The sequence below is a fragment of the Brachyhypopomus gauderio genome, chromosome 9, assembly GCF_052324685.1.
Source record: "Brachyhypopomus gauderio isolate BG-103 chromosome 9, BGAUD_0.2, whole genome shotgun sequence".
Lineage (NCBI taxonomy): Eukaryota > Metazoa > Chordata > Actinopteri > Gymnotiformes > Hypopomidae > Brachyhypopomus > Brachyhypopomus gauderio.
In genome coordinates, this window is record NC_135219.1 from 11,119,298 (window position 1) to 11,141,087 (window position 21,790).

The 21,790-nt window shown below is 49.0% G+C and overlaps 1 protein-coding gene across 2 annotated transcripts in view; it reads right to left on the reverse strand.

Moving 5' to 3' along the window:
- Window positions 1–208: 208 nt before the first annotated feature.
- Window positions 209–21,790, reverse strand: part of LOC143523009 (uncharacterized) — a 28,136-nt gene continuing 6,554 nt past the window's right edge. Inside the window, exons 1-2 of one of the 2 annotated variants that reach the window (XM_077017105.1) lie at window positions 13,007–13,616; window positions 209–513 (exon numbers count right to left, since the gene is read on the reverse strand). In XM_077017105.1, coding sequence (XP_076873220.1) covers window positions 224–513; window positions 13,007–13,211 — 495 coding nt within the window. In that variant the 5' untranslated portion in view covers window positions 13,212–13,616 and the 3' untranslated portion in view covers window positions 209–223. Of the gene's footprint in view, window positions 514–13,006; window positions 13,617–18,934; window positions 19,001–21,790 lie in introns of those variants that run through there. The other variant, XR_013133197.1, reaches the window with a different exon arrangement.

Sequence of the window (21,790 nt, forward strand, 5' to 3'; positions counted from 1 at the left end):
TGAATTGTAAATGGCGTATTAACGGTTTGATGTCACACTGTGTATCGTTGCATCTCTAGTGCCGTGTGTGTTTCACGTGGGCTCTAAAAGGCCTTACAAACGTTTTCACGTTAAAGGTGACCGCCAATTTAAGAGAAAATCCTTAACTAAGGACCTCCTTTCACCAAACTACTCACATATCACGCTTACACAAACGCTCGTCTAACACGCGTGTGACGCACGTCTAACACGCGTGTGATGCTCGGCCATACTGACCAGTGGTTCTGCCATGACCACCTCGATCTTCTTTTCGGCCAGCACGGCAAACTCTGCGAACAGGCTCTTGATGACGAACTCGCCGGGCTTGTGCTCCGGGTCGATGGTGATGCTGGACATGGCTGCGACCGCGGAGGCGCTGCCCGGGGGCGGAGAGGGCGGAGGCGGTGCGGGTGGTGCGCTTCTCCCAGCCGAGCGGAGCGGACGGCGCCACACGGTGACTACTCACGGTACTGCTGCTGCTCACCGCTGCAGGGGCTGCAGGGGACACAGAGACGCAGAACATCAGAGCACTGACTCGGGGTCAGTTCCCTGCACACGCAGAGTGACGGAGGGGGGTCAAAGCACTGACCCAGGGTCAGGAAGGACCAGTAGTCTAACAAATGCACAGGAGATCACAGCACTGACCCAGGGGGCAGTAAACTAACAAACGCATAACAATGGAGGAGTCAGGAACCAGGGTCAGCCAAGATCAGTAGCTTAAGAAACATAGATGTACATAGATGTAACCTGCGTGTAGTTTATGTAGGGGACACAGGTGCATACGATGTGGAGCTGTAGCATGACACACACACCCACACACACACACCTCTGCTCCCTGTGGCTGGTGGATACGTTAGCAGCATGTTCTCTGTATGTCAGCACTTGTACATCTGTGCGTATCCCAGCATGCTCCTTTCAAGTGCTGTTCAGACTTGTTTGCTTCCATGGAAACAGGTGAAAACACCTCTGTCTCCGACAGACATTATTACAAGCATGCATCTTTTCCTTTTTCGTAAGCGCATGCAAGTCTGCGTACACACACTCACACACATACACCACCCCCACACACACCACCACGCGCGCAGTACATACGTACGTATGTGAGTACCACATCAAAGTGGCGCTCCATACAGCCCTTTCTGCCGAGCCGTTCATCAGGAAGCTGCGAGTGGGGTCAGACGGCCCGGCGGTGCCGTGTGGACTCGGCTCTGTTCATGTCCTGGCGTGTGTTCCGCATGCGTGTACCTGCGTGGACGCCCGTGTCTCAGAAGACTGTGAAAGCATTTTGTGTGTGTGTGTGAGTGTGTGTCAGAGAAAGTGCACAGAAGGAGTGGTGAGAGCACCAGAAGGTGCGTCATGTGTCTGGTGCCCGACCCCGTACAGGACGCCTGCGTCCTGCTGTCCCGCCAGCGGCCGGGAAACTGCGCTAAACCCAGAAAAGCACAAACAATGAGAGGAGGCTGAAAAGGAGCCGAGAGGAAAGCAGGAGAAACACACCCAGCAACACACCACACACACACACACACACACACACACCTCAGCCGACCACTAGTGGGCTGTTTGGCGCCAACTGCTGGCACTGCTTAGCGCGCTCAACAGGAATGCCAGTTTGTTGCCGAGAGCAACCGTTTACAGCCAGTGTCGTTTTTAACCAGAAGGGTTTGATTTTGAAACAGATTACATTAATTACAGTCTGCCACGCCGTAACTGCTACATCTCACACGCCGAACCCCTGATGACGACTAACGCACTATTAACAGTGGTGCCGCGGAGGACCCAAATGTTTATCAGCTGGTCAGAACACTCCTTTCTTTGTTTACTCAGTAGCACAAACAGCCCCCCCCCATGTCACACAGCCTGCCCTGAGCAGCCAATCGGATGAGAGCGCTTCTGTGGGCTGGCCCCATGACAGCTGACCAGCACGCGCTCCACAGAAACACGCATTGTACTTTTCCACTCGATGAGAGAGAGAGAGAAAACATGACTGACCAAAAGCAAAACAGCAAGACTCACGGTCCCCGAGCAAGACGCCACACACACACACACACACAGAGAAAGGGGTGTACATAAGAGAGAGAGAGAGAAAGATGTACATAAGGAAAGAGAGAGAGAGAGAGAGGAGAGAGAGAGAGGAGAGGAGAGAGAGAGAGAGAGAAAGAGAGAGATGTAATTAGAGAGAAGGGCACAAAAAGACGGTTGTTCTCACTCGACACAATCACACAGCCATTAAAATGGTCTCTTTAGAGTGTTGAAGAATCTTCCGAGACTGAACAAGCCTAGTCTGAAGCTGCTCCAACACACACACACACACACACACACACACACACTTCACTATGAGCGCTCACTCTCAGGTCTGACCCACAAGTCACCCGCTACTGATCATAACTGCAAATTCATCATGAACGTGTGATGCCCAGCTTGGTCCACCAACAGAGCTGATTCAGGAGGACCCAGTGCACCGTGTTCACAGCCCTGCAGAGGCGGAGGGAAGGGTGGAGGAGCAGGGTGGAGGAGTGGCCACAGATCCTCCTACAGCACAGAGCACACAGCAGCCAGCCATGTGGCAGAACTTAGCCCAGATCCATTAGCATCTCCCATTTCACACAGCTATTTAAAGACAGGCTCCAACAGGGACGCCCGTCAGGAACCACCAACTGACCTCCAGATGAAACGTAAGGGCTAAAGTGGCGATCTGAGCAACGTGTGGGACTGCACGCATGTGCGGACTGGCGCCTGAGCAGACGCTTCAATGATGCACCGACGCTTTAAAGGGCCCGAGATGGTCCGAGATGGCCGAGATGGTCCGAGATGGCCCGAGATGGTCCGAGAGGGTCTGAGCCAAAGGATGGTGCAGACAACCTCCAACAGACCGACAAAGACAATTACGCTGTCAGACACAGGACACACCCACACACACCCAGATCATTATAGAAGTTCCACACTTGTTTCTGGGTCAATAAACATACCCTAGTAGAGCAATTAGTTTCACCGTTTATCATTTACCACAACCCACAACTAAGCAGAGAGGGGCAGGAAGCAAACTGTTAAACTGTCAAGACACTGTACACAGCATGTTTTACAAGCTATCAAATGAAACCAAATATGTGCAGTTAATAACCGTTTTGCACGGATAGTATGACTAGCGCTACAGAATATGATAAACATACACATATCCTGGGTGAGAACAGGGCTGTGTGATATGCCATACATTTCATTTTAGATTTCTCCATACATCAATAACCTCTCCCATTGATACATTAGATACATTATTACTGAAAACTGATATCTTTGGCCATGTTCACATTAAGGCTATTTTTATTTGCATCTATAGTTGGAGTATTTTCTGTTTGCATTTTTACAGTTTACATATCACCATTATGTATGCATAATTGAATAAAATTGATTAAACATTTTTAAATATTTAAATATAAGAACAATCATCTTGGTCCTTTTTGAGAGTACATATTTTAATACAATTATTCATTGAATATACAGAAAATGTGCTGTGTCATGATATAAATTGTTATCGGGATACAAAATAACCTACATCAGGATATGAGATTTTGGCCACATTGCACAGCCCTAGATTAGAACTGGAAGCTTACACAGCAGAGGTGGTGATCACAATCTAAGCCGCTCCTTCCAACGGGGGCAAAACTCACAGCAGATGAAACATATCAGAGGTGCCACAGAGCTGAACGATATTTTCTCAGTACTGTTGCTCTCCATCAGAAAGTAGCATCTGTCTAGGTTCAGAGGTTCAGCCTAATGTGTGTCTCACACACACAACCTAATACGGTATCGAATATTCAAGTGTATGATAAATTAGCATATACTATTCTGTGTACCAAGTCCTGTGGTGGAAGAGAGCTACAGGTTCTTGAGGGAGACGTGGAAATGAAGCCCAAGTCCAGCCAGGCTGCAGAGGACCAGAACCCAATGCGGACGCTACCCAGCCTGCTCTCAGCTACAGGCTCCAACCTTCAGCGGTGGGTCTTCAGAAATACATGTGACAGGTCTCAATGAGGGGTGTGTGTGTAGAGATGTTATTAGAGATGGAAGAGATTAAGCTGTTTTCACTGTCATTATGGTGTTCTGACATGCCCAGAGTGCAGTGCATCGGGGCCTTCCTACCACATGCACCATAGTCTCACACACACACACACACACACACACACACACACACACACACACACACACACACACACACACACACACACACACACACAGCCCAGGGGCCTTATGCCTGCTTTTGGCATGAAACAGTAATATAACAACAAGAAAAGGCTTAATGCATGGATGGCACAGATGTTAGGGCAATGAAACCTTAAACCAGAACGTTAACGTTTCTGGGTAATCTGTGCTTTAGACTTAATAGCATTAAAAAAAGATTTGTGTTTCTTGCAATTAGTGTGGAGTGAAGGAATAAGTGTATTAACTGGCTCCTGATACAGTGTCTCTGCCCATTGAGAGCAGAGAGAGAGAGAGAGAGAGGGGAGATGAAGGGAGAGAGAGGGGGAGATGAAGGGAGAGAGAGGGGGAGATGAGGGAGAGAGAGAGAGATGGAGGGAGAGAGAGAGAGATGGAGGGAGAGAGAGAGAGATGGAGGGAGAGAGGAGAAGTGAGAGTAGAACCAGAACCGGGGGGGGAGTGAGGAGGGAGGGAGAGATGGAGGGAGAGGTGGATGTGTGTGGGAGACCATCCTGGCACTGCACCCTGTAGGGACAGGGGGTGTAGGGATAGCTGGGTTAACTGGGCTCTGGTTCTCATGGCTGTTCAGTGTGGACTGGACGGGGCTGTGTCTGTGGGAAACAGAATGATCATTCTTCAGGGTTAAAGTGTTTAGTACTCCAACATTCAGAATCCAGGAAGATATTACAGGATGACACATAACTGCATCTGGTGCAAAAGACACAGTACAATCAGTGGCAACACAAAGACACACAGAGAACCCAGGCAAAAATCTGCCAGGACTCGTTCATCAGTGGATGCAGCTATATTCCTCACAATAACCCGCACCAATGGATAAGAATGCATTTAGTGTTGGTGTAGATAAGACAAATATCAAAGGCTATAGTCCAGCCCATAAAACCAGACAGTCTGCTGCACAGGACAGTAATTCATCTCTAAAAGGAGACAAAGCCACACTCCACACTCCAGTTGAAATAACAATTCACCATTGCACTATAACTACAGCCACAGGGAAGCTCCATCACATAGACAAGTGAGGCTCGAACAGCAGGAGACATGATCGCCGTGGTGACGCAGGCATGAAGCCCCGCCTCCGTTTTGGCTGAGAGGAAGAGTGCAGAACCACAAAGCAGTTCTGAGACCTGCGACCTGTGGTGTCTGACCCCACAGTGCACAGACGGATCCGGTTACACTCCGTACTCAAGAGGGCGGATATGAGTAAGAGTGTGTGTGTGTGTGTGCTGCGCGCACTAATGCTTGCCATTATTGATCCAGATCCATCTGTAATGTGCACGTTATGCAGTGAGCAGGTCTGTATTAGCATGTCTGAGCCCAGCTGACTCTCATGGTGGCGTGTGGGTCTGACGTGATTGTGCTGAGGAGAGGGGGAGGAGAGGAGGAGAGGAAGGGAGGAGAGGAGAGAGGGAGAGCTCTCTGCTCCCACGCTGGCGTGTCTGAGTCAGGTCCACTCTCCCTGGAGTGTGATGCAGCTCGGACCTGCAGCCCCGTGGTGTGTTGGGTCGTCCATCCTAACCGTCCCACGCTGGGTCACAGAGAGTCACTCCGACCCAAACCCGGCCCCAGTCCCAGACCCAAACCCAAGCACGGAGGGACCAACAAAACCAAAGTGTGAACACGGGCAGTGATGAGAGGGAACTCACAGGAAGCAAACGCTTTTCAGAAAAGGGCGCCGCTATGGAAACACGGAAAACAGAGAGAAAACAGGAGTGACGGCTGGACCCGGCAAAGGGCCGCGTGAGCTCAGATGGGCGGCGGCGCCGTTTCTCGTGGCAACGCAACTTGATCCGGTGATCCTATTGGCTGTGTGAGGCAGAGGGCGGTGCTGCTGTGCGCTGACATGTGAGCAGGCCAACCGCCCCATCAACCAATCAAACCAGGAGGAAAGACCCATGACAGCAGTGCGTGTTTACCCCGATATAGACATCTACGCAAAGGTATGTACACAAACGTGTGTGCATATATGCGTGTACCCGCGTGTGTGTGTGTGTACGTGACCGACTGCTAAAGGAGGCTGAGGGGCATACACAGGCAAATCTGGACAAGTCAGCACAAAGTCCAGGATGATGCGGTGAGCAGCATTAGCGACGGAGACGTCCGGACTCGACCGCAGACTACATGCTAGTCAACGTCAAGGAACAGAGTTCAGGTTAATCCCAACACACACAGCAGGGCACACTCCATCAGCAGAAGCTTCGTGCACACACAATGTGAATCAAGACTTCAGCACTTTATAATGTGTGTGTGTGTGTGTGTGTGTGTGTGTGTGTGTGTGTGTGTGTGGTACTTACAGTTGCCGCTCCATGACTTGAGCAGAGATTTGATGCTGATCTCAAAAAATATGGAGTCCTGCAGACTCAGCATGATGGAACGACACAACTACGAGTTTAAATAAAAAGAAAAAGGTACAAATTTCACGGGACGGTCCTGCTGCACTACGGGCCGGGCGTCTCACTGCTGTCGCATCCACCCCGACACACACACACATAGACACACTTCTGCACCAGGATAAAGTTTCAACCTCCGCTTGGAATCACAGGGGACAGCATCCTGCTGAACACACACGGATGAGCTGGCCGGCTGATGAAGGCCCATGATGAGGTCCAGAGAGAGCCGAACCCCCCCGGTGAGCGCGCACGTATCCCAGCAGAGTCTCCTCTCCTGCAGAGGCACCGCGCACCACTGCTGGGTGTGCACACGCCAGCCTGAGCAGCACGCTGAAAGTTTGTTCCGGGAGCAGCCAAGTGTGTGTGTGTGTGTGTGTGTGAGGGAGGAGAGAGAGAGAGAGAGAGAGGGGGGGGGGGGTGGGAAGGAGAGAGCGCAGAGTCCCAGCAAAGAGCTGCAATGTTCCTCCTGTTTTCGCCTCCTCTTCCTGTGTGTGCAAAGTGCTGGCGCCCTTCTGCATGCACGCGTGTGCACACACGCACGCGCACGCACGCACACACACACACACACACACCTCTCTCTCTTTCCATTCGCTCGAAGCCAACCCCTCCCCATAGTAATGTTTGCTTGCACTTGTTCTGTGGGCCTGTAGAGAGAGAATTGTTTCAACAGCAGCAGCTGGAGGGACGTCACCAGTACGCAGCCACGCCCCTTGGCCGACGCCCACCCCCCACCACAATAAGTACTGATGTGTCATCCCTGACAGTGGGGGGGGGGGGGGGAGGAGGGGGAGAGAGAGAGAGAGAGAGAGAGAGAGAGAGAGAGAGAGAGAGAGAGAGAGAGAGAGAGAGAGAGAGAGAGAGAGAGAGAGAGAGAGAGAGAGAGAGAGAGAGAGAGAGAGAGAGAGAGAGAGAGAGAGAAGCAAGAAAAATGTACCAGAACACACGGCACACCACACCTAAGCTTCACATGACTCCTCTGAGTCTCTACTGATGCCACACACACACACACACACACACACACACACACACACACACACTCACACACTTTAATTTCGTTCTTTTCCATTCCAAACAGGTTGTCAACTTGCTAAAAATAACCCCCCCGCCCCAACGCATTTGCTCTACACTTAGAGAAATGTACACACCCTCTCACTTCCTCACACACACAAGTGGAGGGAAGGCATCAGAGAGCTGGTGTGGTCAGGGGCTTTAGGACCTCCAGTGCTCCATGTCCAGGAACTACAGGAGCACAGACCCCTGCATTCGTTAAACAGAGACAGACATGACACAATTCATTTACCATCAGAGATCTGGGGAATCAGACTCCGCACGGCACTCCGCGAAGGAACAAGAAAACATTTAGACAATGCTCAGAGAAACCCGAGACAATGCCAAAATACCTGAGACACATCTGAGACAATGCCGAAATACCTGAGACAATGACGAAATACCCTTCAACCATCTGCTGTGCCCTTTCACCTTCCCTAGACCCCCCCCCCCCCCCCCCCCCCCCTTTCACCTTCCCTAGACCCCCCCCCCCCCCCCCCCCCCCCCAATCAGGCACAGCACTACGTCCGAGCCCACATGGCGACGGACCCTCCCTGCTGGAGTTATGCAAAACAGGGGAGCAGCACTGTAAACAAACACACCATACAAAGTCCTTCATTGTGAATGGGTACGTGTGCGTGGGTATGCGCACACACACACACACACACACTTGCGCGCGCACAGCTTCTAGATGGTTATTAATACTGGCCTGAAGTGCTAGGAGGGTTGGTTAGTCACTGCAGTGACTTTATCCCGGAGAAGACAACTGCTCAGTGTTTTGATTCTCATGAAGCCTGTGACGAGGAGCGCTATTAAACACCCACAGACATTAAACACCCAAAGGCCACATGGCACATATTCATGGTTCCAGAAACTGAAGATTCCCACACAGGGCTTTGAGGACCTTCTCCGCCCTCCTGGGACTCCGTCCGCACGGGGCTTCCAACAGCGGCCGCTACGTGGCTCATAGCCCCAACGCAACAATACAAGCTAGACGCCACACCCGCTTATATAACTCGAGCGACATAGCTAAGGTCACGTTGCCTTCCCATCATGCACCTCTCCCTCAAACACATCACACGCACACAGACACCTAGGACAACTTGAACACTACGCCTCTGTGTGAGATCCTGGTGGTGACTCCTGGAATGCTGCTGGAAGTGGCCTCAAAACCCTGCTCCTCCACACACCACGACCTTGTCCACACACCACGACCTTGTCCACACTAAGGTTCCTGTCTGCTTGACTCTACCCCTGCATGACCAAGATTTTTTTTTTTATGTTAAATCAATCACAGGAAAATCATTATTTTTTTAATGCCATTACTTGTAATTTCCTGTAATTGTACTTGTAATTAGTGCTATCTGAAAGCCTGTCTATGTAATGAGAACCACCCTGAACACAGTTCATGCCCCAAGACATCTGCTTCACCAGATCTACAGACCTGTTCTGCTGGCTGAAGGTTACCAGGCACAACAAAGACCAGTTTAGACATATACAGAACAGACGTCTAGCCCTCTCCCCTCCTCTCTCCGCAGATATGAAGAGCAAAGTAGCATGCAAGATGGAAAAAGGGTCTGTAAACGTATTCTGTCCTAGGAAGTGAAAGGGGTGGGAGTGTATTCAGAAACTCCTGACTTCTTCAACACCGTGGTGTCAGAGAGGATACCTGCCCGAGATGGACAGAGAGCTGAAAACAGTGAGATAGGGAGTGAGGGAGTGATGAAGATATATGAGAGAGAGAGAGAGAGAGAGAGAGAGAGAGAGAGAGAGAGAGAGAGAGAGAGAGAGAGAGAGAGAGAGAGAGAGAGAGAGAGAGAGAGAGAGAGAGAGAGAGAGAGAGAGAGAGAGAGAGAGAGAAAATAATCGATACGGTGACTCTAGCCACTTCAGTTTCCTGACGTCACCGCCTCACCAAGCAGGCACAGTCCTCGGGGGACATCTGCCTCTGATTTTTTAAAACCTGGGAATCATTTATGTTTTATTTATATACATGACTCCAATCTGATTGGTTGCCAGTGTTTAGTGTTGAATGTTGGGTTTTGTAGTCCTCTAGGGCCATGAACACTTGAGGAAGTTCGGCAGCCACAAAGCAGCAACGACCCGGACAGGCCGACCCAAACAAGCAGAGTTCCACATACACCCCCCACCCCAAACAAACACAAACACATCTGAGACATGCACTGCTTATTCCAACAGAGGAAGCTCATGTAGTGGCGACATCTACTCTGCGATTGCACCCAGCGTTACACACATCCGCCGACTCTGCCTGATGCGTCTGCTCCCCACCCCCCACCCTCAGCCACACCCCCACCCTCAGCCACACCCCCCACCCTCAGCCACACCCCCACCAGAGAAGATGAGCAAACATCATGTGGACCTCACAAGAAGTTTCTCCTGGGAGAAGGAAGGACAGGGGTTGTGTGGAGGAGACAGAACACCACCAGAGCGAGGACGAGACAGGTGGTGTGGAGGTGTGGAGACGGGCGGAGCTGTGGTAGCTGTGTGGGCGGAGGAGTTTGTACTCCTCTGAACAAAGCTGCCCTTTATACGGCAGGCCGGGGCAGGGAGTGCTGAACATCACCTCTCCAGAGAAGAGCCAGGACACGCAGACACGCAGAAACACGCACACACACACTTACACTTTCATGCAAGGGGAAACCAGCGCCATTAGAACAGGAAGGAGGATCCTACTGTCCATAAGTAGAGACCAACATTAGACTACTGCAGAAATAAATAAAAAAGGAGGGGGGGGGGGGGGGCAGGAGGAAGGTGGAGAACAGGCAGGTGGAGCTGTGCTGGCTTTAGGTGTAGATGTGGAGAAGCATTGTTTAAGAACAGGAAGGGCGGTGAGCCTTCAGCATATGACAGGCAGGGAATTTAGCAGCGGCCTTGTGATTCTGAACCAGTTTGGGAAGACTTTTAAAAAATAGCTCAGAGACACCTTCTTTAGTGTGTAAACACACTACTGCTAGCTGGGGATATTTCACAATAGTGAAGGTACCTTCAAAAGGTAGAGAGAGACCAGAATCTTTAAAAAGTAGAGAGAACCTTGTATGCTTTGCCTCAATATTTTTGCACTTTTGGGGGGGGGAGGACAACGACGACAAAAATCTCAATTTGCTTGAAAACTTTACCACAATCGTTTTCACTGAGCAAATGACACCGGTTTACACGGCTGTCCCCATTTGTATCAGAAAGCTGCTCTTTTAACTCCATAAACATCAGCAGGTAGTGCACAACAAAGGTAAAACGGTGAAGGGGCGGCCCTTGTTCCCACCGATGCCCCCCAGCCCCACCCCTGACTCCGCCCCAGGGGTGACATCACTTAGGGAAGCTCTACTGTCAGCTGTCAGCTTCCAGTAGCATTAAAGTCCACCAGGGCATCTGAACCTTTCCTTAGCAAATATGTAAATATACTCAACGCAAGCTGCATACAAGGGCTGCAACAACTAATCAATTATCAATACGATCAACAATAAATCATCATCATCAAGGCCAATCAATTAACAGCTTAACATTTTTTGCCCAGTCTGCGATTAAAATGTTGAAAATGGTCAGATTTTAATTCGACCATTTCAGTTTCAGTTCAGTTCCGTTAGTTCAAGTCTGAACGGTCTAGTTTAGCAAACGGCTAGCGCAGCCGTGTGTGGGACACTCGTGGTCCTCAGCGGGCCCAAGCGCTGCGTGCAATCACGCTGCGTGCTACAAGAACCTTCTGCAGGAGCCCAGCAGCTAAACAGCCAACACTACTGTAGGACTAACGTCAGGTTACACACATACACAGATCTAATGTCAGAATACCAAAATAAACAAACTGGAATTTTTTGTTTGCCACTGGAATTAAATTGTTAACGCGGAGCGGGAGCAGGAGAATATTTTAATAGGAGAATATTTGTTTGTTATTTTTAAATTGCACCATTGTTTTTGTTTTGTTGCTTATGTTGTTTGTATGTTTGTTCTTTGCTTTGATGTTATATGTACGGTGACCTTGAGTCCTGAAAGGCGCCTATAAATAAAAGTATTATTATTATTAAGTCTTCCTTCCCGCATGAATGCTCTCGGGGATGGACCTTCACCCCGCCCGCTGAGGAAAAGCCCGTTCAAGATCAGAGCTTCAGATCTGCTGCTCTGTTCCTGAGAAACATCTCCCTTGACCCCATGATTAACAATACTGGGGTGTTGTAAATGATGAACATCGAGGTGTATTAAACGAAGCATAATCCTTGTTTTTGTTGATTTTAAATGATGTATTATGAGAGATAATTCCTTAGCCAGTGATTTCCTCTTCTCCAATTAATGGATTAGCTGAAGATCTAACTCGTGCACATTTTGGCTGGCTGAGTATTTTGGGTAAACAGAAAACTTGTTTGTTAGATTTTTCTTTAAACAATTCCCTTCAAACTGCCAAGCAGCTGATAAAACCTGTAGATCAGGGTCCGGTCTCGGACTACTTGAGCTGGGAATAGAGGTGTTGAGAGGAGCGTGCACAGATGTACACACACACACACACACACACACACGCCACATACAAATACGCCACCCCCATGGCATCTCATCAATTTTCCGTCTTGCAACTGCAAACATACCTGCGTACATGCAGACACACAATGCAACAAATCTAGTGCCAGTGCATATGGACACACACGCACACGCACACGCACACGCACACGCACACGCACACACATCAAAATAAGAGACTCAAACAGAATACAGGAGCACAAAACAGCGAACATTAAAAACTAAATTCTGGAGCCTCATACGGGTCAAAGTCATGTGATTCAGGAAGGGCTGAAAGGTCCTTCAAAAACAGTGTCTCTACTTCGCCACAATAACCTCTCTTCTCTACCCTTAATGTTCCGGCCCAGACAGTGGGGCTGCCACCTGAATGGCTAAGTGTAGTCATCAGGAACACCACCTTTCCTGTGGAGGAGGGAGGAGGTGATCACACACCCACCCGGACACAGCAAGAACAAACCACTACAACCACTGATCAGACCTCCAGAACGGCCTGCAGCCCCAACGCAGTTCTGACAGACTTCACATCACCCCAGTCACATCTAACACACACTTCTCAAAACTTCACCCTACCTGTGGATCCAAAAGGTCCAAAACTTCAGGACCACACACACACACACACACACACACACACACACACACACACACACACACACAGAGCAGTATTCCTAACAGCGACTGCAAGCACAAAACAAAAGTGGCACATGTCAAGAGTAACAGGTTTTAGTGGCTGCTCTAAAAATGAGAGGCGACTGTCTGAGGTCAGTCTGACTGGACAGGGCCAGTGTGTGTTCTGTCCCCTCGCCCCCAGGTGCCCCTGCCTGTACCTCTGGCCCAGTGTCGGGGGAGTGGCGGAGGGCAGCTGGCCGGGCCCAGATCCTCCTGGTCCTCCTCGATGGTCTGGCCCATTGCCAGCAGGCTCAAACGCTTCATCCTCAGCAGGCGGGGGCCCGTCTCTCGCGGCGACGACCCCGCGGCCTCGGACGCCCCGCCACCGTCGCCGGAGATGACCAGGCTCTTCAGGAAGTCCATGTCTCAGCGCCGACGTGTGGCCAGTGGACCGCTGGCTTTCATGTTCTCCCGGGAATCTTGTGAGGCAGAGTGAGCCGCCTTCAGCGTCCTTCAGGTCTTTATGCTGCTTCAGTAACTTCCATGAAGGCAGAACTCATTACTAACATCAGCAGGAGCAGGATCCATTCTCGCCAATCCACTGGAACTTGAAGCACAAACTGGGACCTGTACTGCTGGACTCTAGGACCCTGCAGACACCCAGATCCCACAGTCCAGCTGTGGTCACTGCCTGTACAGAAGCAGCAGGACTCCCTTGTACAGACTCTCTCGTTCTCAGAGACTACGCACGCTACCTGCACACTCCCGGAGGACAGGCAGGTCGAGAAAACAAATGAGACACAGTCACTTCGCTTCCTAATTCACTCGGGCAATGATGTAATGTCGATGGGCGGAGCAACAGGGGTCGGGTGCCAGGCACTATCTGGGTGGGGCCAGGACATGTTTGACAGAAGATAACACACAAATAGGCCAACAGCCAATCAAAACAGACATGCTACCCCACCACTCCCCATCCTGCCTCCTTAGGGGAAAGGGGTGAGAGAGAAAGAAACAGAAAGAAAAAGAGAGAGGGAGAGAGAGCATGAAAGAGTGCAAAGCAGAAGGGTGTGGCATCTTTAGTGCAGCTGCATATACTGATAACTGACACACACACACACACACACACACACACACACCTTCATGATCAGCCTATCCAGAAACAATGCCACGGACGTTGTGCCCTCATATCGAAAGTGGACACACCCAGTCTTGCCTTCATCCGGTTTTCAGGACAGGGGTCAGAGGCAGTAGCTGCCAACCCTGCTGACTCCACACTACAGCGGCTGCACTACTGTGACCTGCCTGCACTCTGACCTCTGGGAACCAGTGTAGCAATCTCCCATTCTCAGTGTCTGCTTTAGTGTTTGCAAGTGCCAGTTAGCGAGGAACCGTGCCCAGACAACGGTAAACATGGGAACTCGCCATTAGCTTTTTGAAGTGTAGAACAAGCCCAGACCTTCGTTTCTTAGATCCGTTCACTTCTAAAGAGTCCACAATGTCCACAGTGTCCACATTGTCCTTCACCACCTCTGGATTTCAAAATATGCAAACAACAACCGGGTGTGAAGGGAAGGGTTGTGAAACATTATTTCGGAGAATCTGGCATAGTGATGTCAAGTGATTTAACAAATCACAAAAAAAAACCCCAGGTAAAACTAGCCAATTCGTTTTAAATGTATTTCTTTCCTTAACCTTTACAGCACCTCAGTGCACGCCAACAGATGATCACCAATGACTCAGTAACAGTGTTTGTTCACTCAGTCTCCTCCTTCAACCTGAACACAACAGGTCACAGTAAACTCCAGTCCCTTTCCTAGAATGCATAGCGCTCAAATCCGAAAACACCAACATCCACATCTGTGGCAATGAGCAGACACAGAATCGCTCTGGCACAATTAAACACGGCCAACAGTTCTACTCGAATTCTACACGACCGAGATGACTCGACCACACGTAGTGAACTAGTGCTTCGGCCGACCCACTGACTGCAGAAGCTCTCCGGTCTCTGTACACACACGCCAAGCGTGCCAGAACTACCGGCATCTGACTGGGCTCCATCTCCATGATTCACCAGAACATTCACCAGGACTTGCTGCTGTGAAGGTACTGGTGTGAATGCACTGGTATGGAGGTACTGGTGTGAATGCACTGGTATGGAGGTACTGGTATGGAGGTACTGGTATGCATCTCCGTTGTGTGCTACCATGTATCGAAGTACCTTTGGCATCTCCAGAGATACTACGTAGCCAATTGGCTTTAACCTCGTTTTGGTACTCTGCGGTGTTTCTGCTGCGGGGCGGGTGTTGGTGGACCACGTTGACGGTTTGCTGAAGATCCCGCACACATTTCGCCAGGTATGTGGGCAGTCAAACCAACCAAGAGCAACTTCCTCGTTTTTAAACGAAACCACAGGAACCATTTTCTGCCAGGCTTGCTGATGTAGTTAGGCACATCAAGTAACACCTGATTGGACCATTTCAGACATGCCTGGGTTGCATATCGGACGCGATTACCTCAGATGTGCACCAGTGCACGAGCTCACCCACCCCTCCCTCCCACATGACTCAAAGTATCAGCACTTCTACATTCAATTGCTGAGACATTTTTGACCTAAAATTTGCAGAAGCCGTCGAGTATTTGTGTTTTTTGTTGCATGATTCACATGCACGGCTTCACCACGGGTGTACAATCAAAACACAAGCTCAAACACCAGCAGATATGTACAAACATGTACAGTGTTGTCCGCAGACAAATACACCCTAGCCTAGCCTATCCACAGGCCTGCTAGAAAGGCTTTAGACTGAGCAGGAAACCCTCTCCTCTGGTTAAATGAATGACTGAGTCCGTGCAGAGAGCCATTTTACACAGAGCTCAGCTCGATAGTGCTGACTCACTGATACACATTCAAATGAGAGACTCTGCGTTTGCTGACAGTACACCACCATCACGGCACTGACGCGGTCTGGCCTCCTTAAATCAACCCAGGAGACTGCTACAACCACCCCCCCCCCCCCCCCCCCCCCCCAGGGATTTCAATATAAACTCGGATTTACATTTCTGGGGATTACAACACAGGGATCACCTATGCAAAGGCAAAATATTGGCGTATACATTTTATATACATATTCCATGCCACATTCACGTCCCTTTAATTTTGAAGGGGTACACAGCCCTTTTATTCCGAAGGGCGTGCACGGTCATCGATTAGACCAGCGTAACTTCTAGAGAAGTCCGAAGGAGACACTGGAGATCGTAGGTTCAGCTGTGGTTCAGTTGCAGTAGAGTCAAAGGGAGCACTTGACACAGCAGGTCCCAACTCTGACCCATACTGCCACCTGGAGGCCAAGGTAGAACTACAAGATGGGTGAAATACCACAGAGCTCACAAAAGGCCTTCTGTTCTTACGTGATCCAGTATGACCACGACACGCAAACGGCCCGCTTGAGTAATCTAGAGTGAACGCGCTGGCGCTAAAACAGGAACACAGCAGACAGTGACAAAGAATGAGAGTGTTTGCATATTTGTGAGACTGTCTGCACGGGTGGGAAAGGCCTCTCGCAGGAAGCGCTCTCACCCTCGGCAGTGTGTGAAAATATCAGCACGGTGATGTAACGGCTTCACTTCCACCCCTGGGTGTGTGAACGCTGTCCAGCACACGGAGTGCAACCCAAGTGGATCGCAGGCCTGAGAACGCTCAACTTCATATCTTACCCACTTCATGTGCTTTTGCATAAAACGTATGATATCCAAACAAAGCAAACTGAGGCTTACGTAGCAGGAAAAGGAGAAGAATGTGGAGACGGAGTGTCAGAGCCACAGCGCCCCCTAGCAGCCGCTAAGAGCAGTGGTCACGACGGGCACCAGCCAAATCCATAAACTCTTTCACAGCCTGCGTACACAAAAGGCATTTCAACAAAAGGGTGGAAAGGAGGAGGAGGTATGCGACCTAAACACCTAGAACAGAAGTTTCACTTCTCACACACACACACACACACACACACACACACACACACTCCTGTGCGAATCAGTATGAAACATGGGTGGTTTGTGTGTCACTGTTTTAATCTACTCATCAACACCACATGACCTCTGAAAGAAGAAAACACACACACATCAAGGGAAACATCAATGAAAATAGTCTGGAGAAAGTAAGCATGAGAAGATCAAATCTGAACAGAGTGCGTCTGCTGCTACCTCGGGCATGTAGTGACACGTTTGAGAAGAAACCCTTTCTGGTTGGGAGTCTGATAAATAGCCACGCTGCTCTACCAGTCTGTAGGCCTATATGAACCATGCGTCTCTCATCAGATGGATTCCAAGTAAACATTCTGGTTTTGGTAAGCAGGCCACACATGATCCCACAGTTCTGTAGCTGGAGAGTTACAGAATGTCCTCACCTCTGTCTGTAGGGCAAAGCTTACTTTAAGGACCAGTGATGATAAAATATCAACACTGACATGAGTTCTGCAGGCAGGAATGTGAAGGACAGAACTAGAGGTCAGTCAACTATGTGCCATTTTGAGATCATCTATATCAACAGAAGTTTTTTGCCCCCGTATCAGCCAAAGACTTTTATTTTTTATATTACTTGTGAGCATTTGGTTCATATACTTTTTATTCAGTTCAAAAATAGTTTTATTTTAAATAAGTGCACAGAACACAGATCTACTTAAGCGGAGGTTTTAAATAAGTGCACAGAACACAGATCTACTTAAGCGGAGGTTTTAAATAAGTGCACAGAACACAGATCTACTTAAGCGGAGGTTTTAAATAAGTGCACAGAACACAGATCTACTTAAGCAGAGGTTTTAAATAAGTGCACAGAACACAGATCTACTTAAGCGGAGGTTTTAAATAAGTGCACAGAACACAGATCTACTTAAGCGGAGGTTTTAAATAAGTGCACAGAACACAGATCTACTTAAGCGGAGGCAATAATACATTTAGAAGCCTCTGAGCTCTCGAAACATCATCAGCCATTGAGAAATTCATACTGGTCAACCAGTAATCACAAATCATGGTGGTCTTTGCACAATGTTGTGAATGCACACATGCATGTGTGTGTTGGTTCTAAGGGGCATGTGGCCTTCTCGGGCATGCAGACACATGGTAACACAAACACACACACACACACACACACACACACACACACACACACACACACACACACACACACACACACACACAAAATCAGCCAAGGAATGTCACAGAGGAAGCAAAAAGAACAATACACACACATACAGGGAAACAGGAAAGCTACCCAGAATGTAGCATTCAGACAAAGAAGTCAGCAAGGCTGTCATCGTGCAAGTTTATCCAAGTGACCGTTATAACCTCAAAGTGCCAGAGAAATAGGACAATGAGCAAACCAGGCATGTGCTAATCAAAAAGCCAAAGGTCATCTCCAAGGTCATCACCAAAGCCTGGAGCCACAAACCAAGACACTAGGCATTATTACAAGTGTGAGAGGTGTTTCCATGTTACTCCCATTCTGAGGATGACTGTATTCTTTTGCCATAGAACCTATCCTCACAGCATGTTATTTTAGTGAAAGTTGTTTATTTACCTTCACATGCTTTTGTGATGCATATGGATGACGGATCACGTTTAGTTAGATGTCTTAAGCAGTCAAAGCTACCAAAAAACACCAAACCCCAGCCACAAAGAGCTACAAATTAGTGTTGCATAGAAACCAGCGTTAAGGGTTGCTTAAAGGTCAACCCAGCTAAAATCAGAGGCTAGCAGGCAGACTGCTGAGACCACACGGAGCTTCATCGCAGCGAGAAGCTCCGCCCACTGCCTGCTAGACGAGGACCCTGAAGAGCGACACGCAGCAGTTGTTAACCAACCGAGCATGGTTTTGATGTGGCCGATTACAAGACAAACTGACGACTCTCGGTCTGACAACAAGGAAAATACAGGTGCTGGTTCAGCTTCTCTCACACACACACACACACACACACACACACACACACACACACACACACACGGACACGGAAACCCCCTTCAGTTCAGCCACTTTCAATCTCCTAAATCAGCGCTCCTCTCTTGAACTCTTGTGTCTCTGTGAACATTAGCTCTCACAAGTGCTTCTGTGCCGGGCATACAGGAAGCCAGAAGCAGGACTAGAAACATGACCGACGTACCTGTGGGCCATAGGGCAGCGACGGTGAACGGGGTCAGAGACAGAGCAGTCCAGCAGTCTCGTCAACCTGCAGAAACAAAGATGGAGGATATTGAAGTCATTTGGGAGAAATTTTATCAAGTCATGTGATCATCGTCAACCTGTTCCACTCATGCAACTGCTTCCGATCTCATAGCTGATCTTTTCTAAACCATATCCGTGACATAAACTAAACCTCGATGATACAGAAGTTCATCTGTCCCCAAATACCTAACAAACATGCTCAAACATACACTGTTGGCATAGATCGGGCTCTGGTTAAATCTCCCTCAACTGTTCAAAGTCTTGGGAGTCATTTTTTTTACTCTACTCACTACTGCAATGTCCTAGCATTAGAAGGTCCTGTCAGGATTCTCAGGATTATTTTCGACTCCCCTCTAGGAGTTTCTTCAGTGTAGAAGTATGCAAACTCACTATCTGTAGCATCTCCTCCATATTTCTTTAAAATCTTAAAGATCTACCTGTTCTCACCATCCACCCAATGTCCCTCTGCTGACGGTGCAAATGTGTTCTGTCTCTGTGACCTTTCATCGTATTGGCCCATCCTGGACATTGAGTAGGTTCTACAGGCGACTGGGTATCTGGACCGATGGTTTACAGTTATTGGACCCAGACCAGGACTTTTAGGAACCCAGAACCAACCTCTATTGGTTACTTGTTCTTTATTGCTTATTTTGTTCCTGTTGTGGTTTCCGGCGTCAACCCCCCCCTCAGAGTCTCTGTTCCTCTCGAGGTTTCTTCCTCATGCTCTTAGGGCGTTTTGCTTGCCAGTCACCATTGGCTTGCTCACTGAAAGTCTGGGACCGACATCTGCTTTGTGACAACAGCTGTAATAAAAGGCTCTTCCTTGCGAAATAAACTGACTGGTGTAGACCCGACTGTCCCAATCACTCCTTTAGTTTTGCTTCACGAGTTCTTTCATCTGTGTAATGTGTGTAATGTACTGCTTTCTCCCATAAATGCTCTCTGGTTTAAAAAGTGAACTTAGGAGAAGAACAATCTATAAATAAAACATGAACCAATGTAGGTGTGTGGAAGACCTTCATGAGGAGGTGGATCAGCTGCTCCACACATCTGCACATTTCCAACTCTGGCCCTTCCTCTGTGGGCTGTTCCACAATACAGCCTACCACCGCCCTGCACTTCTAGACAACTAGCCTAGACAATGAATCTTTGGTATGTTTGGCACTAAAGAGAAGTGGGGGTCCACCAGTAAAGAACCAAGCCCACCACCAAGCTCGGTCCAGGTGCTAGGTACGTTCAGGGGTCTTGTGCGGCTCTGAGGCAGCACTGTGGTACGAAGGCAAAGCTCAAGCCAAGACTCACGCCACAGCCGCTACACAGTCATCAGCCTGACTTAAGGCCCCGCTCAGAGACCGTAATCTACACAGGGCTCGACAGGAGCAATAGCAAGATAACCTGGGGCAGTAAAAAAGAAAGTTATGTTGGGCCAAATGATTGGCCAGTCACTGGCCCATTTGGTACACTAACAGCGTTTCCATCAATCACAGCTACTAATCAGTTCACATGTGATGCTAACTGGCCTAATTGTGCAGACTTCATTGATTTTGGAAGACAGATGTTAGTTATATTCATGACATTTACTGAATAACACTTAAACACACAGCAAGTTAGGATAGTAACTTAGCATCACATTCCTGCCTGCAAAGCTATGCTACCTTGACTCTGAAGATTAGGAAAGGGCTTTAGCTTTCTTCTATTTCACATAAATAATACTTAGTCATGTTTTGACATGAATCGCTCAGCACTGCAGAACTGTGGATATGAAGCACCGTGCTACTGTTCGTTTAGCAAGATGCAGGACCCTCAAACAACTTCCAAAACCAAACAGGTTTTCATCCAACATCCTGACAGCAACAGAAAGAAGAGCTCCAGGCCATGGCCCTCGGTCTTGTGCAGTTAAGACACACCCCCCGAGCTCCCCTGCCACACCCCCAGCTGCACTGCCACACCCCCCCCAACTCACTCACACTTGCATCACAATGGCTTAAAAATATATATTTTTTTAAAGCAATGGGGCAGTAAGGGCAAACAAAACCCCACATCCACTGCCTGAGTGTTATTTACAGAAGTGCTGAGCGTTAGGCGTTAAGCAATATCTCCACATCTCATTAGCTGTAATTACTGCCGTCTGCCAACACGGTGCTCTGGGACAAAGCGCTGCTGCTCCATGGTGAGCTAACAGGGCAGCTGGGACACCAGAGCCAACATGCACGCCTGAGCCAAGATGGCGGGTGAAAGTCAGAGGGGCCAGTGAGCTGGCGGCAGGTCTCCAGAGGCTGGGAGCAGAGTTTAACGCACACGAGGGGAGAGCGGGATGCTCAACGCCGGCCTCCACAGCAGTCCCGATTGGTCCGTCTTCAGCTCCGCCCTCCACTGACCCCGTGGCATCATACTGCGTCCTGAATATCATCAAGCCTAATTAGACTACTTACTGTTCATATTTATCATCTACTTTACATGGTGTCAAAGGACTCCCCCCCCCCTCCTCCCCACACACACACACCTCTTGATTTACAACACAGTAATTTACAGGAACTATATCACAGTGCAAGGTGATCAGTGTCACCTGTGCTACCAGAGAATGCATGTATACCCATGATGATGATCGAGTGACATGTCTGGCATGAAGAGTGAAAGTTAACACTGCATGCATAACTACTACTTAACAAGTAAATGAAGGCCCTTCAGAGCAAGACGGGCACGCACACAGTGAACAGTGCTAACTGCTACTTAACCGTTCTGCTCCTGGCAACGTTTCTGGCTGTAATCATTTTTAAATGTCCCTCAATGTTAA